Source organism: Physella acuta, unplaced genomic scaffold (assembly GCF_028476545.2).
Source record: "Physella acuta isolate Inbredline_101_S28 unplaced genomic scaffold, ASM2847654v3 ptg000659l, whole genome shotgun sequence".
Taxonomy (NCBI): domain Eukaryota; kingdom Metazoa; phylum Mollusca; class Gastropoda; family Physidae; genus Physella; species Physella acuta.
The window spans coordinates 250,001-270,886 of NW_026732178.1; the positions used below are offsets into that span (position 1 = coordinate 250,001).

At 37.2% G+C, this 20,886-nt stretch overlaps 1 protein-coding gene across 1 annotated transcript in view; it reads right to left on the minus strand.

Annotated features, from left to right (window-relative positions):
* Positions 1-20,886, minus strand: part of LOC131948767 (uncharacterized) — a 49,504-nt gene that overhangs the window by 26,153 nt on the left and 2,465 nt on the right. Inside the window, exons 3-12 of the mRNA XM_059310443.1 lie at positions 20,759-20,845; positions 12,228-12,415; positions 7,771-7,922; positions 7,014-7,142; positions 4,643-4,814; positions 3,764-3,887; positions 3,126-3,191; positions 2,868-2,943; positions 1,694-1,800; positions 1-79 (exon numbers count right to left, since the gene is read on the minus strand). The exon at positions 1-79 is cut by the window's left edge and continues 50 nt beyond it. Coding sequence (XP_059166426.1) covers positions 1-79; positions 1,694-1,800; positions 2,868-2,943; positions 3,126-3,191; positions 3,764-3,887; positions 4,643-4,814; positions 7,014-7,142; positions 7,771-7,922; positions 12,228-12,415; positions 20,759-20,810 — 1,145 coding nt within the window. The 5' untranslated portion in view covers positions 20,811-20,845. The remainder of the gene's footprint in view (positions 80-1,693; positions 1,801-2,867; positions 2,944-3,125; positions 3,192-3,763; positions 3,888-4,642; positions 4,815-7,013; positions 7,143-7,770; positions 7,923-12,227; positions 12,416-20,758; positions 20,846-20,886) is intronic.

Below are 20,886 nucleotides of genomic sequence, written 5' to 3' on the forward strand. Positions count from 1 at the left end.
CCCGTGTCTTTCACACACTCAGATTCGCAGTTGGAGCAGTTTTTAGTGCACCTTGGCCCAAAAAATCCTCTCCGGCAAGCTGTGATTGAAACAAGTACATCAGGCTGTCATAGTAATAGATTAAATTCATGTATATATATATATATATATATATATATATATATATATATATACATATATATATATGTATATATATATATATATATATATATATATATGTATATATATATATATATATATATATATATATATATATATATATATATATATATATATATATATATATATATATATTTATATATTTATTTATTTATATTTATTTATATTTATATATAAACATGTATATATAAACGTATATTTATAAACAAGTATATATATAAACATGTAAATAGATTCAGAAACAAATTTAAGAAAGTAATAGGTAACAATGGTATAATGACCTTAATAAAATACTTAAAAAAAACTTTTTAAAAAACCACGTTTTTCTTGTGGACTAAAAAGTAGAAAATAAATTTTTCTTTTGTGCTTCCTCGAGCTGTGCAGATTCTTGTGATGACTGACAAAAAACGTGGGTACGTTCACCATCAAATTTCCCGACCCATCTGCCCGACCCACGTTTTTTGTCGTGTAGCAACGGACTAAAAAGGAGAACGGACACGGTAACACATTGTTAACGGTGACACGGTTGGTACGCTGGGCATGCTAAAATACACATAAACACGTTTTTCCTTAACTCAGCTTCGCGTTTATTTGTTTGTTTATGGGAGATTTGATCACGTGATTCGTGAGTAGATCTCCACGCCAGCAACGTAAATTACACCCTTTCTCTGTTTAAAGCGTATCGGTCGCTCAAGATTTTTTTAGTCCGTGTATTTAAAAACACTTAGTCAAGTCATACTTAATCAAGTGATTAGATAAAGTAGAAAATAAACTATATAAAAAACTTTTTAAAAACCACGTTTTTCATGTGTAGCAACGGACTAAAAAGGAGAAAATAAAATACTTAAAAATTTAAAAAAAAAAAAACACGTTTTTCTTGTGGACTAAAAAGTAGAAATTAAATTTTTCTTTTGTGCTTCCTCGAGCTGTGCAGATTCTTGTGATGACTGACAAAAAACGTGGGTCGGGCAGATGGGTCGGGAAATTTGATGGTGAACGTACCCACGTTTTTTGTCAGTCATCACAAGAATCTGCACAGCTCGAGGAAGCACAAAAGAAAAATTTATTTTCTACTTTTCAGTCCACAAGAAAAACGTGGTTTTTTAAAAAAAAAATTTTAAGTATTTTATTAAAAGTATTAAAATTATTAGGCCTATACCCCCATCTCTCCCAACACACACACGCGCACGGAAACTAATTGAAAAGAGTGAACATCATTTAGTCACACCCCGTTGTCTGTGCCAGTTTTTGTCACCTCATTACCCCGTTCTTTGTTCTCCTACAGTGAGGTTTAAAATTCCTGTTTCTCGCTATCTGATATCGCTGCCCCGCCCCTTTTTGTCACACCCGTACCCCCACGTAGCAAACGCCAATAAAGTCTTTCCCGCCCTCCCCGCCACGCCCCTTCATATCACTCCTGTAACTCACGGAGTTAACACTACTAAAGTCTACCCTCGCCCCCCCCCCACTTCCCTTTTTTTAAATACATAGAACGTGAATGTGGCCTTGAACTTGGCAGACTAGCCCCACTCACCGTTCTGGCACCGGACCTGGGTGTCGCAGTACAGCCTGTGGGTCTCCACATCAACGCCCACACACGCCGTACCATGGCTGCTGGGTGCCGGGCTGTCACATGACCGCCTTGGTTCAAACACAAAAACATTTTTACAGTAATTCGATGTTGTACGGTCTGTGACATACCCGCCTTGGTTCAAACACAAAAACATTTTTACAGTATCAATGTTCTACGATATACACTCTACCCTAACATTAGAACTACTAACTTAAGTAGGATGGCGTGACCTTAGTCGTAGAGCGCGAGACTACTAAGCCAAAATTCTCGAGTTAGAATCTGAGTACCCAGTCAGTAGAACGTCCCTGAGTCAACCCAGCACTGATGAGTACCTAACGGCGTCTGGGTAAAGTACTGACCAACATTTCCCTTGATATGCCGAGGTCAAGAAACATATGAACTCTACCTCATCTGCTCAATGGGTTGCTAGGTCTAAAGAGGATTCTTTATTACACTTACATAAGTTCCAATTATTTAAAGATACTTAGAAACATTTTTTTAACCTACGTGTTCTTTCATATAATTTTATAAGTATTTACATCCGCTGTCAGTTCATATAGATAGTTGTATACGTTGTCATATCATTTAAAGTAATAACAAGGGTTGGAGAAGATTAGAAGTGGTACCAAAACTAAAACACATTTTTATTTGATTTTTTCTCAACCTCTATATTATTACTTTTTTTTTCTTCACTTGTATACTAAAACCACAAAACGCCATTCGCACTCTCCTTATAATAATTGTATAAAATGAAAATACACATGTATTTCATTATTCTTTAAGAAATTATATATAAAGACCTCCCCTAATGGTTTTGAAATAAGGTTTTTTTTCCTCGATAGACTTGTTGGTCCAGATAAGTCAAATCTCCACAAAAGGCTAATACCAGGGATTTAGATCAAGCAATTCGTATTCACAAAGGCATCTTTAAAGTACTTTTACCACTGGACTCTACATTGTTCAAGCAATTATATAACCCAGTACATGACATCATGTGTAGACCGACCTTCTAACGTAAACTCTCTACATGATAACATGACTAGACCGACCTTCAAACGTAAACTCTCTACATGATAACATAAGTAGACCGACCTTCTAACGTAAACTCTCTACATGACAACATGACTAGACCGACCTTCTAACGTAAAACTCAGAAGCTCCACAGTCAACTGAGCAATGCCACTCAGACCATTTGCTCCATTTGCCTGTAACTAAATGGTAGAGAAAAACTTTGTCACTATAATTCATTTGCGCTATTAATGGCTTAAGAAGATATTACCTCTGTTTATACACACACACACACACACACATATATATATATATATATATATATATATATATATATATATATATATATATATATATATATATATATATATATGAAATAACGTACTTGGTGGAGGAAGAGCTAGATCTCTATAATCATTCCCATGGTTCGTAATCGATTGATGAGTATTATCTGTAAAAACAAAAGCCTTCATTTAAATAAAGGCGTTTTAAAGCTCTTAAAATCACAATGTGTTGATTACTGTCACTGTCTTACAAGGGCTACAACTCTATCAAAAAGACGATGTTTTTATGCAGCAAGTAAAGTGATACAAGGGCTACAACTCTACCAAAAAGACAATGTTTCCACCAGTGGCGTAGGCAGGGGGGGTTAGGGGGGGTCATAACCCCCCCCCCCCCATAGACCCCTCGGTATATATAAAAAGTATGAGTGGGGGGTCCAAATCGAAAGTTTGAGGGGGGGTGCAAATCGAAAGTTTGAGGGGGGGGGTGCAAATCGAAAGTTTGAGGGGGGGGGGGGTGCAAATCGAAGAAAGTTTGAGGGGGGGTGCAAATCGAAAGTTTGTCCCCGGGTAAAAATTGGAACCCCCCCCCCCCCTTGAGACGATCCTGGTTTCCACCACAATTTGTCTTTCAAAGGCTACAACTCCATCAAAAAGACGATATTTTATGCAACAAGTACAGTCATATAAGGGCTACAACTCTATAAAAAAACAATATTTCCGCCCACAAGCACCGACTTACAGCACTGATCCAGATCCTTCAGCGAGCAGGTGATGAATGCCGAATCCTCGTCAATATAACCGTCACAATCGTTATCGATCTTGTCGCCAGGTACCCCTGCCGTCTTTTGGCATTTTCTCTGGTCCTTCGTGGCACGGAATTAGAAACAAAAAAAATTATCAGAAAAACGCAAAGAAGTTAAGATATGACTATTTTATACAGACTACACCCCCTTTTTTCCCCCAGTGACATAGTATTTAATTTAAAGTCACCAAAGCACCCCCACCCCATCTCTCATATCACGCGAAATTCTCTTGAAATATTTATGTCATAAAATGTATGATAATGATGTTTTCGTTTAATTATTCTTGAAACGTGGATTAATAAAAGCGAGAATGAATTTTCTTGTGCTTTAAATTTATGCAAGCCCCCTCCCACCTATCCCCTTTAACACCCACCCCATAAAGTGACCCTTACCCTATGGATCTCGCCAGTCATAACGATCATAACTTTTTAACTATTTCAAATTAAATAATCTGTATTAGCAACCGATATATACGTAAGGTACTCAAAGATAGACTTGTTGAAATGCTCAGTAACTATTTTAGGGATTTTCCAGGCACTTCTAACCTTTAGGGGTCATCCATAAATGACGTCACGCTTTTTAAAACTATTTTTACCTCCCCCTCCCTCCCCTCCGTCACACATCCTCACAAAAAGCCAGACCCCCCCCCCCCCAAAAAAAAATGACGTCACACCTCAGTCTACAACCCACCCCCCCCCCCTCACAAAATTGCAGACCCTCCATCCCCCCTACGAGTGTGACGTCATTTATGGACGACCCCTTATCCCCTGGGCACCTCTCCCCCTTTAACCCCCACCCCACACAGTGACCCTCACCCTATGGATCTCGCCAGTGATGTAACCTGCAGGGTGGAGCCCTACGGAAGTGACGTCAGCTAGGTAGATGTAGCAGCCGAAAGGTGCGCCGTCCAGCGTGTAGGCCGAGTGGAAGCCGGGGTTTATGGGGACCGGGTAAGCGTGCCACTTAAGGCGAGAGTTTGGCGGCATGCTGGGGGTCAGAGGTCATTATATTAAAAGGTTGTATAAAGTGAATGCGTAGGTAAATATTACATGGTTGTATAAATTGGATGCGGAGGTCGTTATATTACAAGGTTGTATAAAGTGTATGCAGAGGTCGTTATATTACAAGGTAGTTGAAAGTAGAGGTCTTTATATTACAACGTTTAAATGTAAGAAGTGGACGCTGAGAGGTCGTTATATTACAAGGTTGTATAAAGTGGATAGGTCGTTGTATTACAAGGTTGTTTAAAGTGGATGCGAAGCTTGTTATATTACAAGGCTGTATAAAGTGGATAATTCGTTATATTACAAGGTTGTATAAAGTGAATGCGAAGGTCTTTATATTGCAAGGTTGAATAAAGTGTATGCAGAGTACGTTATATTACAAGGTAGTTTAAAGTAGAGGTCTTTATATTACAACGTTCAAATGTAAGAAGTGGACGCTGAGAGGTCGTTATATTACAAGGTTATATAAAGTGTAAACGGAGTTCCTTATATCACAAGATATCACAACAGACTCATTGATAAGGCTAAATGAGGGTGTCGGTTGTTGATAGTCTAGAACCGGCAGGTAACACAGGAATTGTATTTCTTCCTTGGGTTTGATTAGGGTGAATATTCTATTTGTGTCTAAGGTTTAGGTAATAATTCAGTATGCTCGAAGTAGTAGGTCTTATGTTTATGGTTTAAAATCATTGATTAGGGTACAGGAAACGGGGTAATAAAACATACAAATATGGGCAACACAGTTTTGAAATGTTTTATCGCATATAATGTGGGCTATCAGCTATAGTTAGAGATGAATCCTGATGTATTGGCTATTCTCAACGTGCTGCCAAGGCTTTGCGTCTGGATTTCCAGTCCTCGATTAAATCGTCTATTCAGGCAAATGAGCCAATGATGATAGTGATGATAAAATTAACCAAACCCAAAACTGCTAAGCCCATTTTTAGCCTAGCTGGTCTTAAAGAGCAGATGAAGTAGAGTGTCTGTTTCAATGACCTTATCGTATAAAAAAATGACTGTGGACATCATGTGGCTCAGCGTCAACGATCTTTGCTACCCCCAGCTCAAAATTACTCTGCCGAACCTTACGGTCAACAATGCAGATGAAGTAGAGTTCACCTGTTTTTCTGCCCTCGACGCATGAAAGGTTAGTGTGTTCAGCATTATGCCTAACGTACGCCTTTACTTTCTCTAACTTGATTAGAGCACTCTCAACATACAATATTTATTAATGAGAGATGTGAGTGGAGGCGGGGGGGGGGGGCCTCGAACCTTGCGTACGCTAATAAAAATACTACCGCACGCTCTACCACTCGATCACGCCATCCACACATCGGACACGACCCGACAGATTTCACAAAGCCTTACCTAAGTACCACCTCGTCCACACGCCATCCACACATCGGACACGACCCGACAGATTTCACAAAGCCTTACCTAAGTACTACCTCGTCCACACATCGGACACGACCCGACAGAATTCACAAAGCCTTACCTAAGTACTACCTCGTCCACACGCCATCCATACATCGGACATGACCCGACGGACTTCACAAAGCCTTACCTAAGTACCTCGTCCATACACCATCCACACATCGGACACGACCCGACAGATTTCACAAAGCCTTACCTAAGTACCACCTCGTCCACACGCCATCCACACATCGGACACGACCCGACAGAATTCACAAAGCCTTACCTAAGTACTACCTCGTCCACACGCCATCCATACAACAGACAAGACCCGACAGAATTCACAAAGCCTTACCTAAGTACTACCTCGTCCACACGCCATCCATACATCAGACAAGACCCGACAGAATTCACAAAGCCTTACCTAAGTACTACCTCGTCCACACGCCATCCATACATCAGACAAGACCCGACAGAATTCACAAAGCCTTACCTAAGTACTACCTCGTCCACACGCCATCCATACATCAGACAAGACCCGACAGAATTCACAAAGCCTTACCTAAGTACTACCTCGTCCACACGCCATCCATACATCAGACACGACCCGACAGAATTCACAAAGCCTTACCTAAGTACTACCTCGTCCACATGCCATCCACACATCGGACACGACCCGACAGAATTCACAAAGCCTTACCTAAGTACTACCTCGTCCACACGCCATCCACACATCGGACACGACCCGACTGAATTCACAAAGCCTTACCTTAGTACTACATCGTCCAGCAGTATACCATCCAAGATAAGCATTTTGCGTTGGGGCTCCCTCAAGATAAATATCACCTGGAGGTCAGAGTTCAATCTATAAATATCTTCGCTGTTCGGCATGTGAGCGCTGAAATTCAAGACAAATACAATGACCAATCTCACATATCGAATTCTACACATCTTCTGTAACCAGCGACACAGTTCATAACCTAACTCACAAATATTATCCAAGACTTTCCATTAACAACTTAATACATATAATCAAAGACACGCGATATAAACAACCATACACATATTATACAAGATATTCTATAAACAACCTGACAAATAAAAACACTAAATCATAGCTAAGCAGTACGAAAAATTGTTTCATAGTACATGAAACTATGCTATGATTATGATCATCCTTTAGTAGCAGATGTACGATTTTTTATCTTTAAGATATTAACAATGTATATATATATATATATATATATATATATATATATATATATATATATATATATATATATATATATATATATATGTAATTGTATACATATATATATATATATATATATATATATATATAAATAGATATATAATTGTATACATACATATATATATATATATATATATATATATATATATATATATAATTGTATACATACATACATATATATATATATATATATATATATATATATATATATATATACATATAATAATATTTATATATATATATATATATAGACTCGAGTATGACTATATATTACGTCCAATAGTAGAAATTGAGGAAGAGCTCAACAGGGACTAGCAGACTGAAGGCGTCGTTAGTTTTACACGTGACTGTGTTCTGAAGATGGAAGTACACAGCGATGGGATTATTGGATTTGATGATGGCAACCTCTCTGAGTAGGTCTGTCGACTGAAATATAAAAAGGTATTTTGTTTGTGGTGCTAGTTGTTTTGAGTAAACTTTGAATAAGGCGATATTTTGATTCGGTGTGGTTTTGAATAAGGCGATATTTTGATTCGGTGTGGTTTTGAATAAGGCGATATTTTGATTCGGTGTGGTTTTGAATAAGGCGATATTTTGATTCGGTGTGGTTTTGAATAAGGCGATATTTTGATTCGGTGTGGTTTTGAATAAGGCGATATTTTGATTCGGTGTGGTTTTGAATAAGGCGATATTTTGATTCGGTGTGGTTTTGAATAAGGCGATATTTTGATTCGGTGTGGTTTTGAATAAGGCGATATTTTGATTCGGTGTGGTTTTGAATAAGGCGATATTTTGATTCGGTGTGGTTTTGAATAAGGCGATATTTTGATTCGGTGTGGTTTTGAATAAGGCGATATTTTGATTCGGTGTGGTTTTGAATAAGGCGATATTTTGATTCGGTGTGGTTTTGAATAAGGCGATATTTTGATTCGGTGTGGTTTTGAATAAGGTGATGATATGTTTTTTGTGAAGTTTTGAGTGTAGTAATCAGTGTTCCCTCTAAGCTGCGCGGCTGAGCGGCCGCGCAGTACTTTCAAATGTGCCGCGCAGACATTTTTTGATGCCGCGCACAGATTATCAGAACGTCGGGCAAGCCTAATGCACTAAAAAAATTGTAGCCAGTGGCTTGAATGAAGCGACATTTTAGTACCTGTTTTTTTAAACGAACAGTCTTTGTGTTTTGGGGCATAAACCACAGGTAGCATTGACTGGGGGGAGGGGGTGACCTCGGTTGTCATACCACAGGTCCAGTTAATGACAACTCTAAACTGAGCGGGGCGGGTTCCGATCTAATGTCTGGGTGACACTCCCTCTGCTTGATTTAATGGTTTACCCCAAAACTGACCGCAGCACTGACACCTAATACCTGAAAGGCATCACGGCTTGTAGCTGACCATGGAAGGTTTTATTTTCTATTGCCACCGCCCTCCCCCATCTCCCAACCCCACCCACCTCCTTGATACTTTCACGATTTACCCAAGTCAGATGCAAATTCTACTATTCTAACGGTGGATGTGTTGTTTTTTTTTCGCTCTGTTTGGTTTAAGGATTTATATACTGTATATCCAATTCTTGGGATTATTACGTGCACATGGATCGAACTGTTTCAGTATTCACAGACTGGTTTAATAAATAAGGAATAAAAGTTTACTACTCTGTGCTATTTGAACATGTTGAAAAGAAAAATGTGTGTAACAAGCGGTAAAACAATGCAGCAAAAAGAAAAGACCGAGAGATTCGTTTAAACTGGAATGGCTCAAAGTTAAAGTGAGAACCGAAACGCCATATTCTAAGAATGTTTCAGTTGAATTAGAAAGCACCTGAAGTATAAGTTCTGCGCTGCTAGTACTTGAAACTAACACTGAGCGAGAAGAACGAGTTGAATAAAATGAGCGCCAGCGGTCAAACAAGGATCAAGTTCTAATCCTAATGGATAATGTTCTTCTCGCCATTAGGATACACGCCTCGATGCTGTCGGTACAACTGATTCATAACCACATGGGGAAGTATGTTTCTATATCAGACAGTTGGCGAAGTAAGAATTACGCCTTTTGAGTTTGTTGAAGCAATCAACGAGGTGGTTGTAAAGAACACACTGACAGAACTTCGAGTAGCATCGTTCCACACGCTTATAGTTGATGAAAGTACTGACATAACTGTACATAAAATGCTAATCCTTTATTTTAAATTTCGTTCAGTCAATTCTTTATTCTACAAAACCGTTTTTGGTGGAATAATTCAGCTTACCGCATGTTATGCCTCATCTCTGGAAGCCATAACACAACACTATACTGAACATCGACTTGAAATGAAACTGCATGGTAATGATAACATCAGACGGGGCATCGGTTATGTTAGGCCGTAGGAAGGGATTAGCTGCTTTATTGAAGTCTAAGGTCCCCCACCTTGTTGAACAGCACTGAGTTCGACCTTCAGTTAAAAAGGGCGCATTTGAAGAATTGGCCAAGGTGCATGATATGGATGTTATTTCTTTTCGACCAATTTACGAAGTTTATTGTAACGTCACTTTGCTGTCAGTGCTTTTGTTAGAAATCTTGATGCTTTAGCTGCTTACTGTGAAGAACAAGTCCAAGACTACAATGATCCTGTTTGTTGTTATGTTTTGAAATCATTAAAAGATCCCCTGTATCAAATTGCGCTTTATACCGTTAATGATTTATTAACTGAATTAGCTAATCTATCAATGTTGTTGCAGCGAAATAATTTATCATCTATTGAAGCACATCAATTTTGCTTTTCTAGAATACGCAAATTAGAAGCACAATACCTGAGTGAAGATGTTTATTGGAATGATAAAGCAAAGACAATTTTGAATGAAAACGTAGGAATCAACTTAGACAAATCACACAGTTTATACGATCGGTCTGCGATCATTTAAATGTAAGGTCTCCAGCAGATGAACTGCAGTTTTCTTCAGCTTTTGATCCTGCTGGTTTTAGAAATTGCACAATTGAGTCAGGCGTCAAAGATATCAAAGAACTGTGCGTAAAGTACAAAGACGTATTACAAACAACAAATGAAGAGTCAATTATCACGCAATAAATGACTTCAAATTTCAGATTAGTGAAAAACTCAAATCAGGTTCAGTAAATGCACTAACTGAAAACGCAGGAGTTGCTTTAAATGATGAACACTTTAGCTCATTGGCAAAGTTAATTGACATATGCTGTACTTTTCAAGTATTTAGCGCTGATTGCGAGCGAGGTTTTAGTCTTATGAACAGCATTAAAGTGCAAGTACGAAATATACTTGAAGCCACACATTTGGAGAATCTAATACAAATTAAATTATATCTAAATGCTGGAGAGGATGTGGATTTAAACAAAGCATATAAGGTGTGGAAGCAAGGCAAGGTTAGACGCGAGAAATTGCAATAAATGCCCCTGAAAGGTTAGCTAATTTTGTTTTCAAGTCAGCTCTTTAAAATGGTTTACATGTTAAACTGTTGTATTTGTGTTACCGTTATGGTATTAACATTTTTAACATACGATTGCATTACACTAACAAAGTACGTCGACCATATAACCTGTTGTCTAAGTATAACTCTAAAAGTTCCTGTTGTGTATTTTATTTTATTTAGATGGGATTTGTATCTTCTTTTAATTGCATACGTTTCATTAGTCCTACACATTATACTATTAATTTATCAATTTATCAAAATGCATGCCTTCATTACACTCCTTAATTGCAAGCTTCAACATACATATTAACTTGCCCAAGTCATTTTTAGCACCGCGCACACAACATATTTTTTGCACACACACTCTTGGTCCTTAGAGGGAACATTGGTAGTAATATTTGACTAGTGTAGTTTTAGATAAGGTGGTGATTTTTTTGAAGAAGTTTTGAATATAGTGTTGATTTTTTTTTTAGAAGTTTTGAATAAGGAGATAATTGTATTTTGGTGAAACTTTGAATTAGGTGATGATTGTTTTGGTAAATATGTATTTTACTAAATGAGTATAGCCTACTTTTTGTGGGGATGCACTGTCTAAACGGCCTGTGACAAAAAGCCCCCCCCCCCCAAAAAAAAAACGGCCCCAAAATCAGCCCGCGACTAAATGCCCCATCAAAATGGCCCCGACAAAAAGGCTTTTTAAAATTATTTTAGAATTTTTAGTAATAAAAATGTTATGATTATTTTATAATACTCCAACTTATTAAAAAAAGGTTAGCATCTTTTTAAAAAAAAAACTATTTCTTTAAGTAAAATAATCTATATATATAATTCTCTTCTGGAAGTCGTTAGAAAACAAGCTGCAAGCGCGCCTTGCAGTCCCCTCTCTTTCTCTCTATCACTATCATTATCACTACCACCCCCACCCCACCCCCACATTGTCTGGTGAGTTGTGGTCATGCTAAATTAAATGTTTACAAATCGTAGAGCCGGGTTTAGTGACGGCTATTAGGGGCAGATAATTTAGTTTGAAACGATTTTAAATTTACATGAGGTAACTAAGAGGAGGCTGCTTTCACGGGAGGGGTGGGGGGGGTAGGGTCGGGGTTAGGGGAAAGGGAGGAGGGGTTAGTGTTTTAAAGCAAATATTTTCAGTGGCAGCATTGGTACTGTCGAATTCACAAATTATGAATTACTGAAAAGTAGAAAATAAAACAACTAAATAGCGGCGTATGATACGCTGCGAACGGCTCGTATTAATTAATGTGTTGGGGCTAACTAGCCAGTCGCACAAGAACAGGTAACCAACTTACATGAAGGAGATGTCCCATCTCTACAACCCTCGTAGAGATTCTCTCCCCTCCCTCGTCGAAAAACCCCACAGTTGTCATGGCGTAAGGAGCGATAACCACTAAATAGTTCTCAAGTTTCAAGTCGAGGTTGTCTTTCAGTTTCAAATTGACGAAATGTCTGCCATAGGTATTCATTGGCAACAGCATCTCTAAAAAATAAAATATATTATATTTCTAAACGAAACTATACTTTTCAAAATATAAATATACAGTATTTTTAAAAATACACATTTTAAAATAAAGACTTGCAGCCTTTTTTAAATAAAACTAAGCTACAAAAATATACGGCATTTCTAAATAAAATAAAATAGCATTTCTAATTGTAACTTCACAATATTTCTGACCAAAAATATACAGCATTTGTATATTAAATATCAAGCTTTTCAAAAAAAATATTTTTTTACATAGAACAAAATATATTTCGATATATTTTGATGTTAAGAAAAAAAAAATAACCTTAAAATTAAGATATGTCTTGTATTTACATCATATTGCTGACTGTTACAGGTCAGTTGTTAGTTAGGTTAGAATAGGCTGGAATAGTCTAAAACGTAGGGGAGAGGCGTGTGTGAGTTAACCCAGGGGTGTTTAAGTATTGTTATCCCAAGGTCGAGTGAACAATTGTAAGGGGTTGGTTGGTAGCGGCTAGGGACGAGGGCTTGTGGTGTAATTTGTGAAGCTGACAAGTTAAATAAAGGTTTGAACAGTGCCTGGAATTGTGTTTTGAGTTGAACGAAAAGGTCGATTGTTCGTAACACTAACTAATTGATTAAGCTGTTGTTCTTCCAGACTTTTTTTTTCTTCGGTGGGAGGGGTAGGGGGGAAAGAGGGGGTATTTAAATTACGGGGAGGGGGGGGGGGGGGGCTGTAAGAGAGGCCTGAAAGAAACACTGACGTTAACAATAACAATACTAACATGCAGTGGCGTAGCCAGGATCGTCTCAAGGGGGGGGTTCCAATTTTTACCCGGGGACAAACTTTCGATTTGCACCCCCCCTCATACTTTTTCTATATACCGAGGGATCTATGGGGGGGGGGGGTTATGGCCCCCCCTAACCCCCCCCCTTGCCTACGCCACTGCTAACATGAGTACTGTTTTCAGATTGGTAGACAGGAATACAACATTGCATACATAAGTATAAGATCTTAAACATTGATGACTTTAAATTTTTGAGTGACCTCAGGTGGAACTTTAATTCTGGCTTCAAAGATACCGATTATTTGAATACAGTTTCAGTTAGGTACAACAAATTTTATACATAGGTGTACTATCTTATCTACTTGATACTGTCAAATTTTAAGTGATTTCCGGTGACCGGAAACAGTACTTTAGGCTGTTTACGATTTCTCAAAAAGGTAATCAATATTTCTTTGATAAAGTACTAATCACCAATCTATTATAAGCACAGTTTGTTTGCGTTCACTTGTTATGCAATTCTTTTTCCAACGTGATCTGTTAAAAAACAAAAACAAAACATCTCTTGCACGATTACTATGTAAGTGACATTCTCCTTACTGTCAAGTATGAATATACAGTAAGAAATCTTAGGGAGGGGGGATCACTCCCGCTTCATTTTTTTTTTTACTTTCGTGTATACGAAGTATGTCTGTGAACACGGTAACTTAAGTACAGTTAGGTTGATGACATTTCATATATAATCATTATATCAAATTGGTAGTTCTGTATCATCTTTTCAGCGATTTCCGGTAACCGGAGGTGAAAGTTATTATACTTTAGTTTTTTTCAACACTCTCCAAGAGGAATACCATTTTACATAGATGCTCGAAATGTTACACATAAGTAACTGATCTAATTCTCTTCTGTCGATTTTTGAGTAATTTCCGTTGACTTTTTAAGGAACGAGCTGACCCGCGACGTAGTATACGCCGCCATCTAGTTGTTTTATACTCTGCTTATCAGCAATTCATAATTTGTGAATTCAACACTACCCCCTCCTGCCCTCCCTCCTCCCCCCCCCCCCCTCCCGTCCAGTGAAGGCAGTCGTTTATAGACAAAGAAAAGATCAATCAGAATCCCCTTCGTTTCAAATCGTTTACTACTAAATTATCTGCCCGTAACAGCCGTCACTAACGAGGCTCTACGGGTTTACGATTGTAAACATTCGAGGTGAACCACAGCTCTCTTGACAGGTGGGGATGAGGGTGGTGGCTAAGCTGTATGGTGTTTTGTATGGTCTCCATGAAGAGAATTACATATATAAATATATATATATATATATATATATATATATATATATATATATATATATATATATATATATATATATATATATAAACTAGTATTCCGCACCAGTGGCGTAGCGAGGTCGGATGTCACCCGGTGCGGCACTTAATGGTGTCACCCCCCAGAGGCGTAGCGACCCTTCCCGCCCGGGGACAAACTTTCAAAATTTCGATTTGCACCCCTCCTCCCCTCAAACTTTCGATTTTGCATGCACCCCCCCCCCCCCTTTCAAGTTTTTCTCTATATGTTTTTCTATTTTTTGCCTTGGTGTCACCCCCCTAAATGGTGTCACCCGGTGCGGTCCGCACCCCCCGCCCCCGCCCCCTCCCCCTCGCTACGCCCCTGTTCCGCACTATTATGCGCATATTGTTCGCTTGGTGCGCAATTCTGTTTTCGACTAGATTCTATTCTATCTTAAAAACTTTGAGTATGTAAAAACTGATGATTAAAAATCATATTTGTATCCCGAGTTGCCGTCCCAGCGTTGATGTGTAAGAATGGTACAGAAGGTTTAAGGGTGATCACTCTCGCTTAAATTTTAAAATTGTCCCCTATTATCAGGGGGATCCAAAATTTTCATTTTTACATTGAACAAGTTCGTATAAAATATAAGTATTTTATTTTTCATATAAAAAAACGATACTTAAAATATCACGGGTTTACTAATAAGTTTATATCTATATATATATATATATAAATAAAAAATTATAGTTGAAAATATTTCAAATCTGTAACATAAAATTATGTTTTCTTAAGTAAATATTATGTAAGATTAATTGTTTTATAATAACAAATGTAATTATTTAAGAGATTTAGGCTAGAATCACAAAGCAATAAAAATTTGCAATTATTTCCCTTGGATGAGCTTTTTTACTTTCTCGAATATACGAAGTATAGAGAAAGTATTGTAATCGTGCAAAAAAATACGGAAAAACATAATTTTGCAATCTTGTCCGTATGTCTGTGTGTCTGTGTGTGTGTGTATGTGTGTGTGTGTGTCTGTGTGTCTGTGTGTAAACACGATTACTTGAGTACCGTTACAGCTAGGTTGATGAAATTTCATATATAAGTATTTTATCAAAATCGAAAGTTTGAGGGGGCTGCAAATCTAAAGTTTGTCCCCGGGTAAAAATTTGACCCCCCCCCCCCATGAGACGATTCTGGCTACGCTACTGCTGGTAAGCAACAACATACATAATATACATAGAGTATGTAAATGCGCCATATACTTGAAACACAACTGATATGCCATAGCTTAAACAGCGCTTGTGATCAAACACCCATTTATAGATCACCTGTGATCAAAGACCCTCTGCTGAGAAAACACCTGTGGTCAAACCCCGTATGGTCAAACCCCCTATGATCAAACCCCCTATGGTCAAAGCACCGCTATGGTCAAACCCCCTATGGTCAAACCCCTTATGGTCAAAGCACCTGTGGTCAAAGGTCCGCGCACCGTAAAAACATACACATGCTTCGCACAAAACAGAGTAAAGTATTGTAGCTAGGTATAACAGTGAAATATTGGTGGATTGTATCTTGTGAGTGTGTGTGTTGTAAAAGGCGAGATTGCATCAGGGAGACAGTGGCTGTGCGCATGCGCGAGAGGAAGGAACAAGTGGAAAAGGAGGCAAGAAAATGGCGTAGCTTGAGTGAACACGCTGCCTGTGTGAAAACGAAATAAATATGAAAAACTGCAAAAAAAGGCTTGTCTTTTGATTTTGTATGTGTAATATAAAAGATAGGAGAAAGGCCTGTGACATTTTGGTGTCAGAAGTGGTCGGTGCTCAACACCGTGAAGGAAAGAATTTAATCTAGATTTAGTATTGTAACTGAATAACTGTGCTTGCATCATTACGATGGAGTTCGAGTTCTATGCCAAATACATTGAGTTTGCTGATTTGTTAGGATACACTGGGGCAGAGAAGGCAAATTGGGTAGAAAAGAAGGTAGCTGATGAAAAAGTTAAAAGGGAGGCTGAGAAGGCTAAAGTTAAATATAAAATGGAGCTGGAGAAGAAAATAGCTAAAGTGAAGGCTGAGTTGGAAAAATTTAAATGGAGGATGAGAAGAAAAAAGTTAACACAAAGGCTGAGAAAGAAAAAGTTAAAAGGGAGGCTGATAGGGAACTAGATCTAGCAGAAGTTAAAATAGAAGCCGAAGATAGAGAAAAACAGAGACAATTAGAAGATAGAGAAAAACAGAGACAATTAGAAGATAGAGAAAAACAGAGACAATTAGAAGATAGAGAAAAACAGAGACAATTAGAAGATAGAGAAAAACAGAGACAGCATGAGTTAGAGTTAGAAAAAAGTAAAAGTAACCAATCTCAAGTACTATTCACAAACAGAGAGACTAAACATGAGTCAACAGGTTTTTCTCCTTTTGAACTGATATATGGGGTAAAGCCAAGAGACCCATTAACTTTATTGAAACACAAATTATTAAATAAACAGCAAGAGGAATTTGATCCTCATGAACTAGTAAACCAGACTACAGAGAAAATACTTTATGGTGTTCAGACAGCCCTAGAGAATGCACAGTTAGCCAGTGAAAGACACAGAAATATAAAAAACAAACATAGATATTTAAGAATTTTTGAAAGAGAAGATTTAGTTTTTGTCAAACTGCCAGACAGAGAAAACATAGAAGCATTTCAAGGACCTTTTGGAGTAATCAAGAAACTATCTGATGTAAATTATGAAATAAACATAAAGGGAAATAACACTCCTATACACATAGACAGAATGAAAAAATTATATGCAGAGCCAGAGAAACTGATAGAAGAGGAACATATGGCCTGTACTATAATAAGTGAAAGCTGTAATACGCAAGAAATTAAGACTTATCATATCACAGTGAATGAGAAAAACATAATGGACAAAATAATAAATGAATACAAGGATGTGATTACTACAGAAATGGGTTTTACTGAAACAATTCAACCCAAAATAGAATATATATATATATATATATATATATATATATATATATATATATATATATATATTAGGCATACTGCCTAGCTTCGCTTAGGTTTTCAAAAAGGTTGAGAAATTGAATGATTGGATGTTATGTTAAATGCTAAGGGCCTAAATTTATACAGTGGGGTACTCCTAGTGTAACCATAAATTGATGGAACATTCGCAAACTTATTACTCGCAAGGTTATTAGAACTGAAAGGGCTTTCATAAAAATTATCAATCAAATATTATATTAAATTACTTATGCAATTAATTTTACAACTTCAATACAATACAAAACTTAATTTATAACAAAATATACATTTAAATTACCCTGTTTTGCCCATAAAATACAAAGTTTATATAGGGAAATACGACTGGTCAGTTTTAACCCATTTCCCGATTTCTCCCGGAAATGGCGAGTTTTTTTGAGACACCCCAAGACATTCTCCTACCACCTCAGAAAATTTCAAGGGGGGGGGGGGGGTCTTCGGAGGAAATTTTTTTTCGTAATAGAGCTCATATAAAGAGAATTTCACTCGCGGTCACTTTTTAGCCCTCGTCGAGGGCTTTGAGTCAAACCGACAGTTTTCCCTAAAGGTCAAGCCATTTACCTAATAGTATGCAAAAAGTTAAACAGATATACTGAGTTTAAGTACCCTAAAATCCGCGTTGAAATGACCCTCTGTTTTTCGCATAAAATACAAAGATTATATAGGGAAATACAACTGGTCAGTTTTGACCCCTTTACGAAGTTTTCCCAGATATGCCGAGTTTTTTGTGACACCCCAAGGCGTTTGTCTACCACCTCACAAAATTTCAAGGGGGGTCGTCGGAGGAAATTTGTTTTCGTAATATAGCCCATATAAGGCGCCGGTCAGTCGAGGTCAGTTTTGACCCCCTGTCCGTAGACTTTTCGGCGAACCGTCACCGGCCCTCGTGTTCTATCATCCCAAGGCACCATCGTGCCAAATTTGACGCGCCTGCGGCGCCGGGAAGTGCCCTATCGGGCACCCGACCACTTTACTTTATATATTTAGATATATAAATATATATATATATATATATATATATATATATATATATATATATATATATATATATATATATATATATATATATATATTAGGGGGAATTGAATGCCTCATATGGTTGTAATTGAGGCTGATTTCCCATTGCTGAAATGCGCGGTGGAACATTTCTGTGCATTTCCGCACTTCCATTACCATTCGCTACATTTGGGTTTTTGTCCCTTGATTTACAGGGATCCAAAATATGCATAAATCAAGATTATTTGCAAAGCATGGGCCGTTTTAATTTTATTTATTGCTAGTAAACACTTGTAAGGCAATGGTGTATAAAAAAATGGCTTATAGCACTTTTATAATCATATTAATATTTTAGCTCAAATACATCTCAAAATTCCATAAAAACGTAGTATTATATAAGTGATAAGAAATACATTTAGTAAAAATTAAAATATAAACTGGAAATTCACACGAAATATGAAAAAAAATTAATGTGTTTTATTATCTCCCCTAGATGACGTTTTTACTTTCTTGGATATACATACGAAGTATAGAGTCTTACGAAGTCTTGTAATCGTTAAAAAAAAATCGAGATTTGTAAAAATCTCGACGTTTTACACCTCCCTGATTCGGAAAAACATATTTTTGCAATGTTGTCGTATGTCTGTGTGTATGTGTGTGTGTGTGTGTCTGTAAACACGATAACTGAATTCCCGTTACAGCTAGGTTGATGAAATTTCATATATAAGTATTTTATCAAAATCGTAGATCCGTATTAACTTTTGAGCAATTTCCGATAACAGAAAGTGGTACTTTTTCTACTTTGAATTTTTCAAAAGCCTATAACTTGAGTACTATTTCAGATAGATAAATTAAATTTCACGTGTAAGTGAAGGATCTAATTTTCTACTTTCTATCAAATTTTGGGCAATTTCCATTGACCGGAAGTAATAATTTACGCTATTTCTGATTTCTCAAAAAACGCATGTAGATTTATAAAGTGCTAATAATATTCCGCACTATTATGCACATTTTGTTTTGGCGTTCGCTTGGTGCGCAATTCTTTTTTCTACGAGATTCTATTCTATTTTAAAAAGTTTAAGTAATTAAAAATCATGTCTAATTTCCGAGTTGCCATCCCACGTAAGATCTAGTGTTATATAAGAATATTCGAGAAAGTTTAGAGGAGATCACTCCCGGTTTATTTTATTTTTCTTTCTCGTAGTCGGAGTAAAGAGGATGATTATAAATATAATTGTGCAAAAAAAAAATCGGAATTGAGATTTTAACAAATCTTGACGTTTTACATCTCTCTGAATAAAAAAAAAAGTAGTAGTGAAATTTTGTCTGTGTGTGTGTGTCTGCGAACACGATAACTTGAGTACAGTTTCAGTTATTTTGACAAACTGTATATAAAGTACAATATAAAATTTGTAATTACCTCTCAACATTTGAGCGATTACCGGTTACCGGAAGTCGCACCTACTCTGCTCTGTTTCTTAAAAAAAATTACTATTTCAGTAAAGTGGACGAATTTTTTCATATAAGTGTTACAATTTATGCGCCGGTTTCTACCAGCTTTTTGGCGTTTTCCGTTACCTGGAAGTGGTACTTTACTCTATTTCCGCGTGAATACGATAACTTGAGTACTGTTTCAGTTAGGTAGTCGCAATTTCATACATAGGTATAAGATCTTATTCTGTCACGTTTTCAGTGATTCACGGTAATCAGAATTAGAACTTACGCTTTCTCCGATCACTTAAAAAAAAAACTTCTATCGGATCGATTTCTTAATCATTTTTTACTTAAGTCGACCCGATGAAAATGCACAGTGACATAAAATGCAACTTTACGTAAAATTAATTGTTTTAAAAACTAAGCAAATGTTTTCATTGTAAAATATTAATTTTCTGTGCTATTATACACATATCGTATGCGTTCATTTGGTGCGAAATTATTTTTTACCCTTAAAATGTAAAAAAAAACAACATATTTCTATATCCTTGTTGCACTGAAATGTCACCTACTTTGTGTTTTATCACTATAGTAGTTTTGCTACTGTCCGTATGTCTTTCCGTCTGTCTGTCCGGAACGCTCTTGAGAAAACACAAGGAAATTGTTTAAATGCATAGTGAAAGACTGTGACGTCACATCGATTATACAAGCTAACCAACAACTCGCCTAAGTTGTATGACTCGCCCTCCCCCACCCTCACATACTTACCCACAATGTCTCCTCCGCCTCCCAACCAACTCACCTAAGTTGTATGTCGGACTCGGCCTCCCACACAATTCACAATACGACAGCATCACACCAAAAGACTGCTCAGCATCCAGATTCAGAGCTACAACAACAACAACAACAAAAACACATAAAAACTTATGT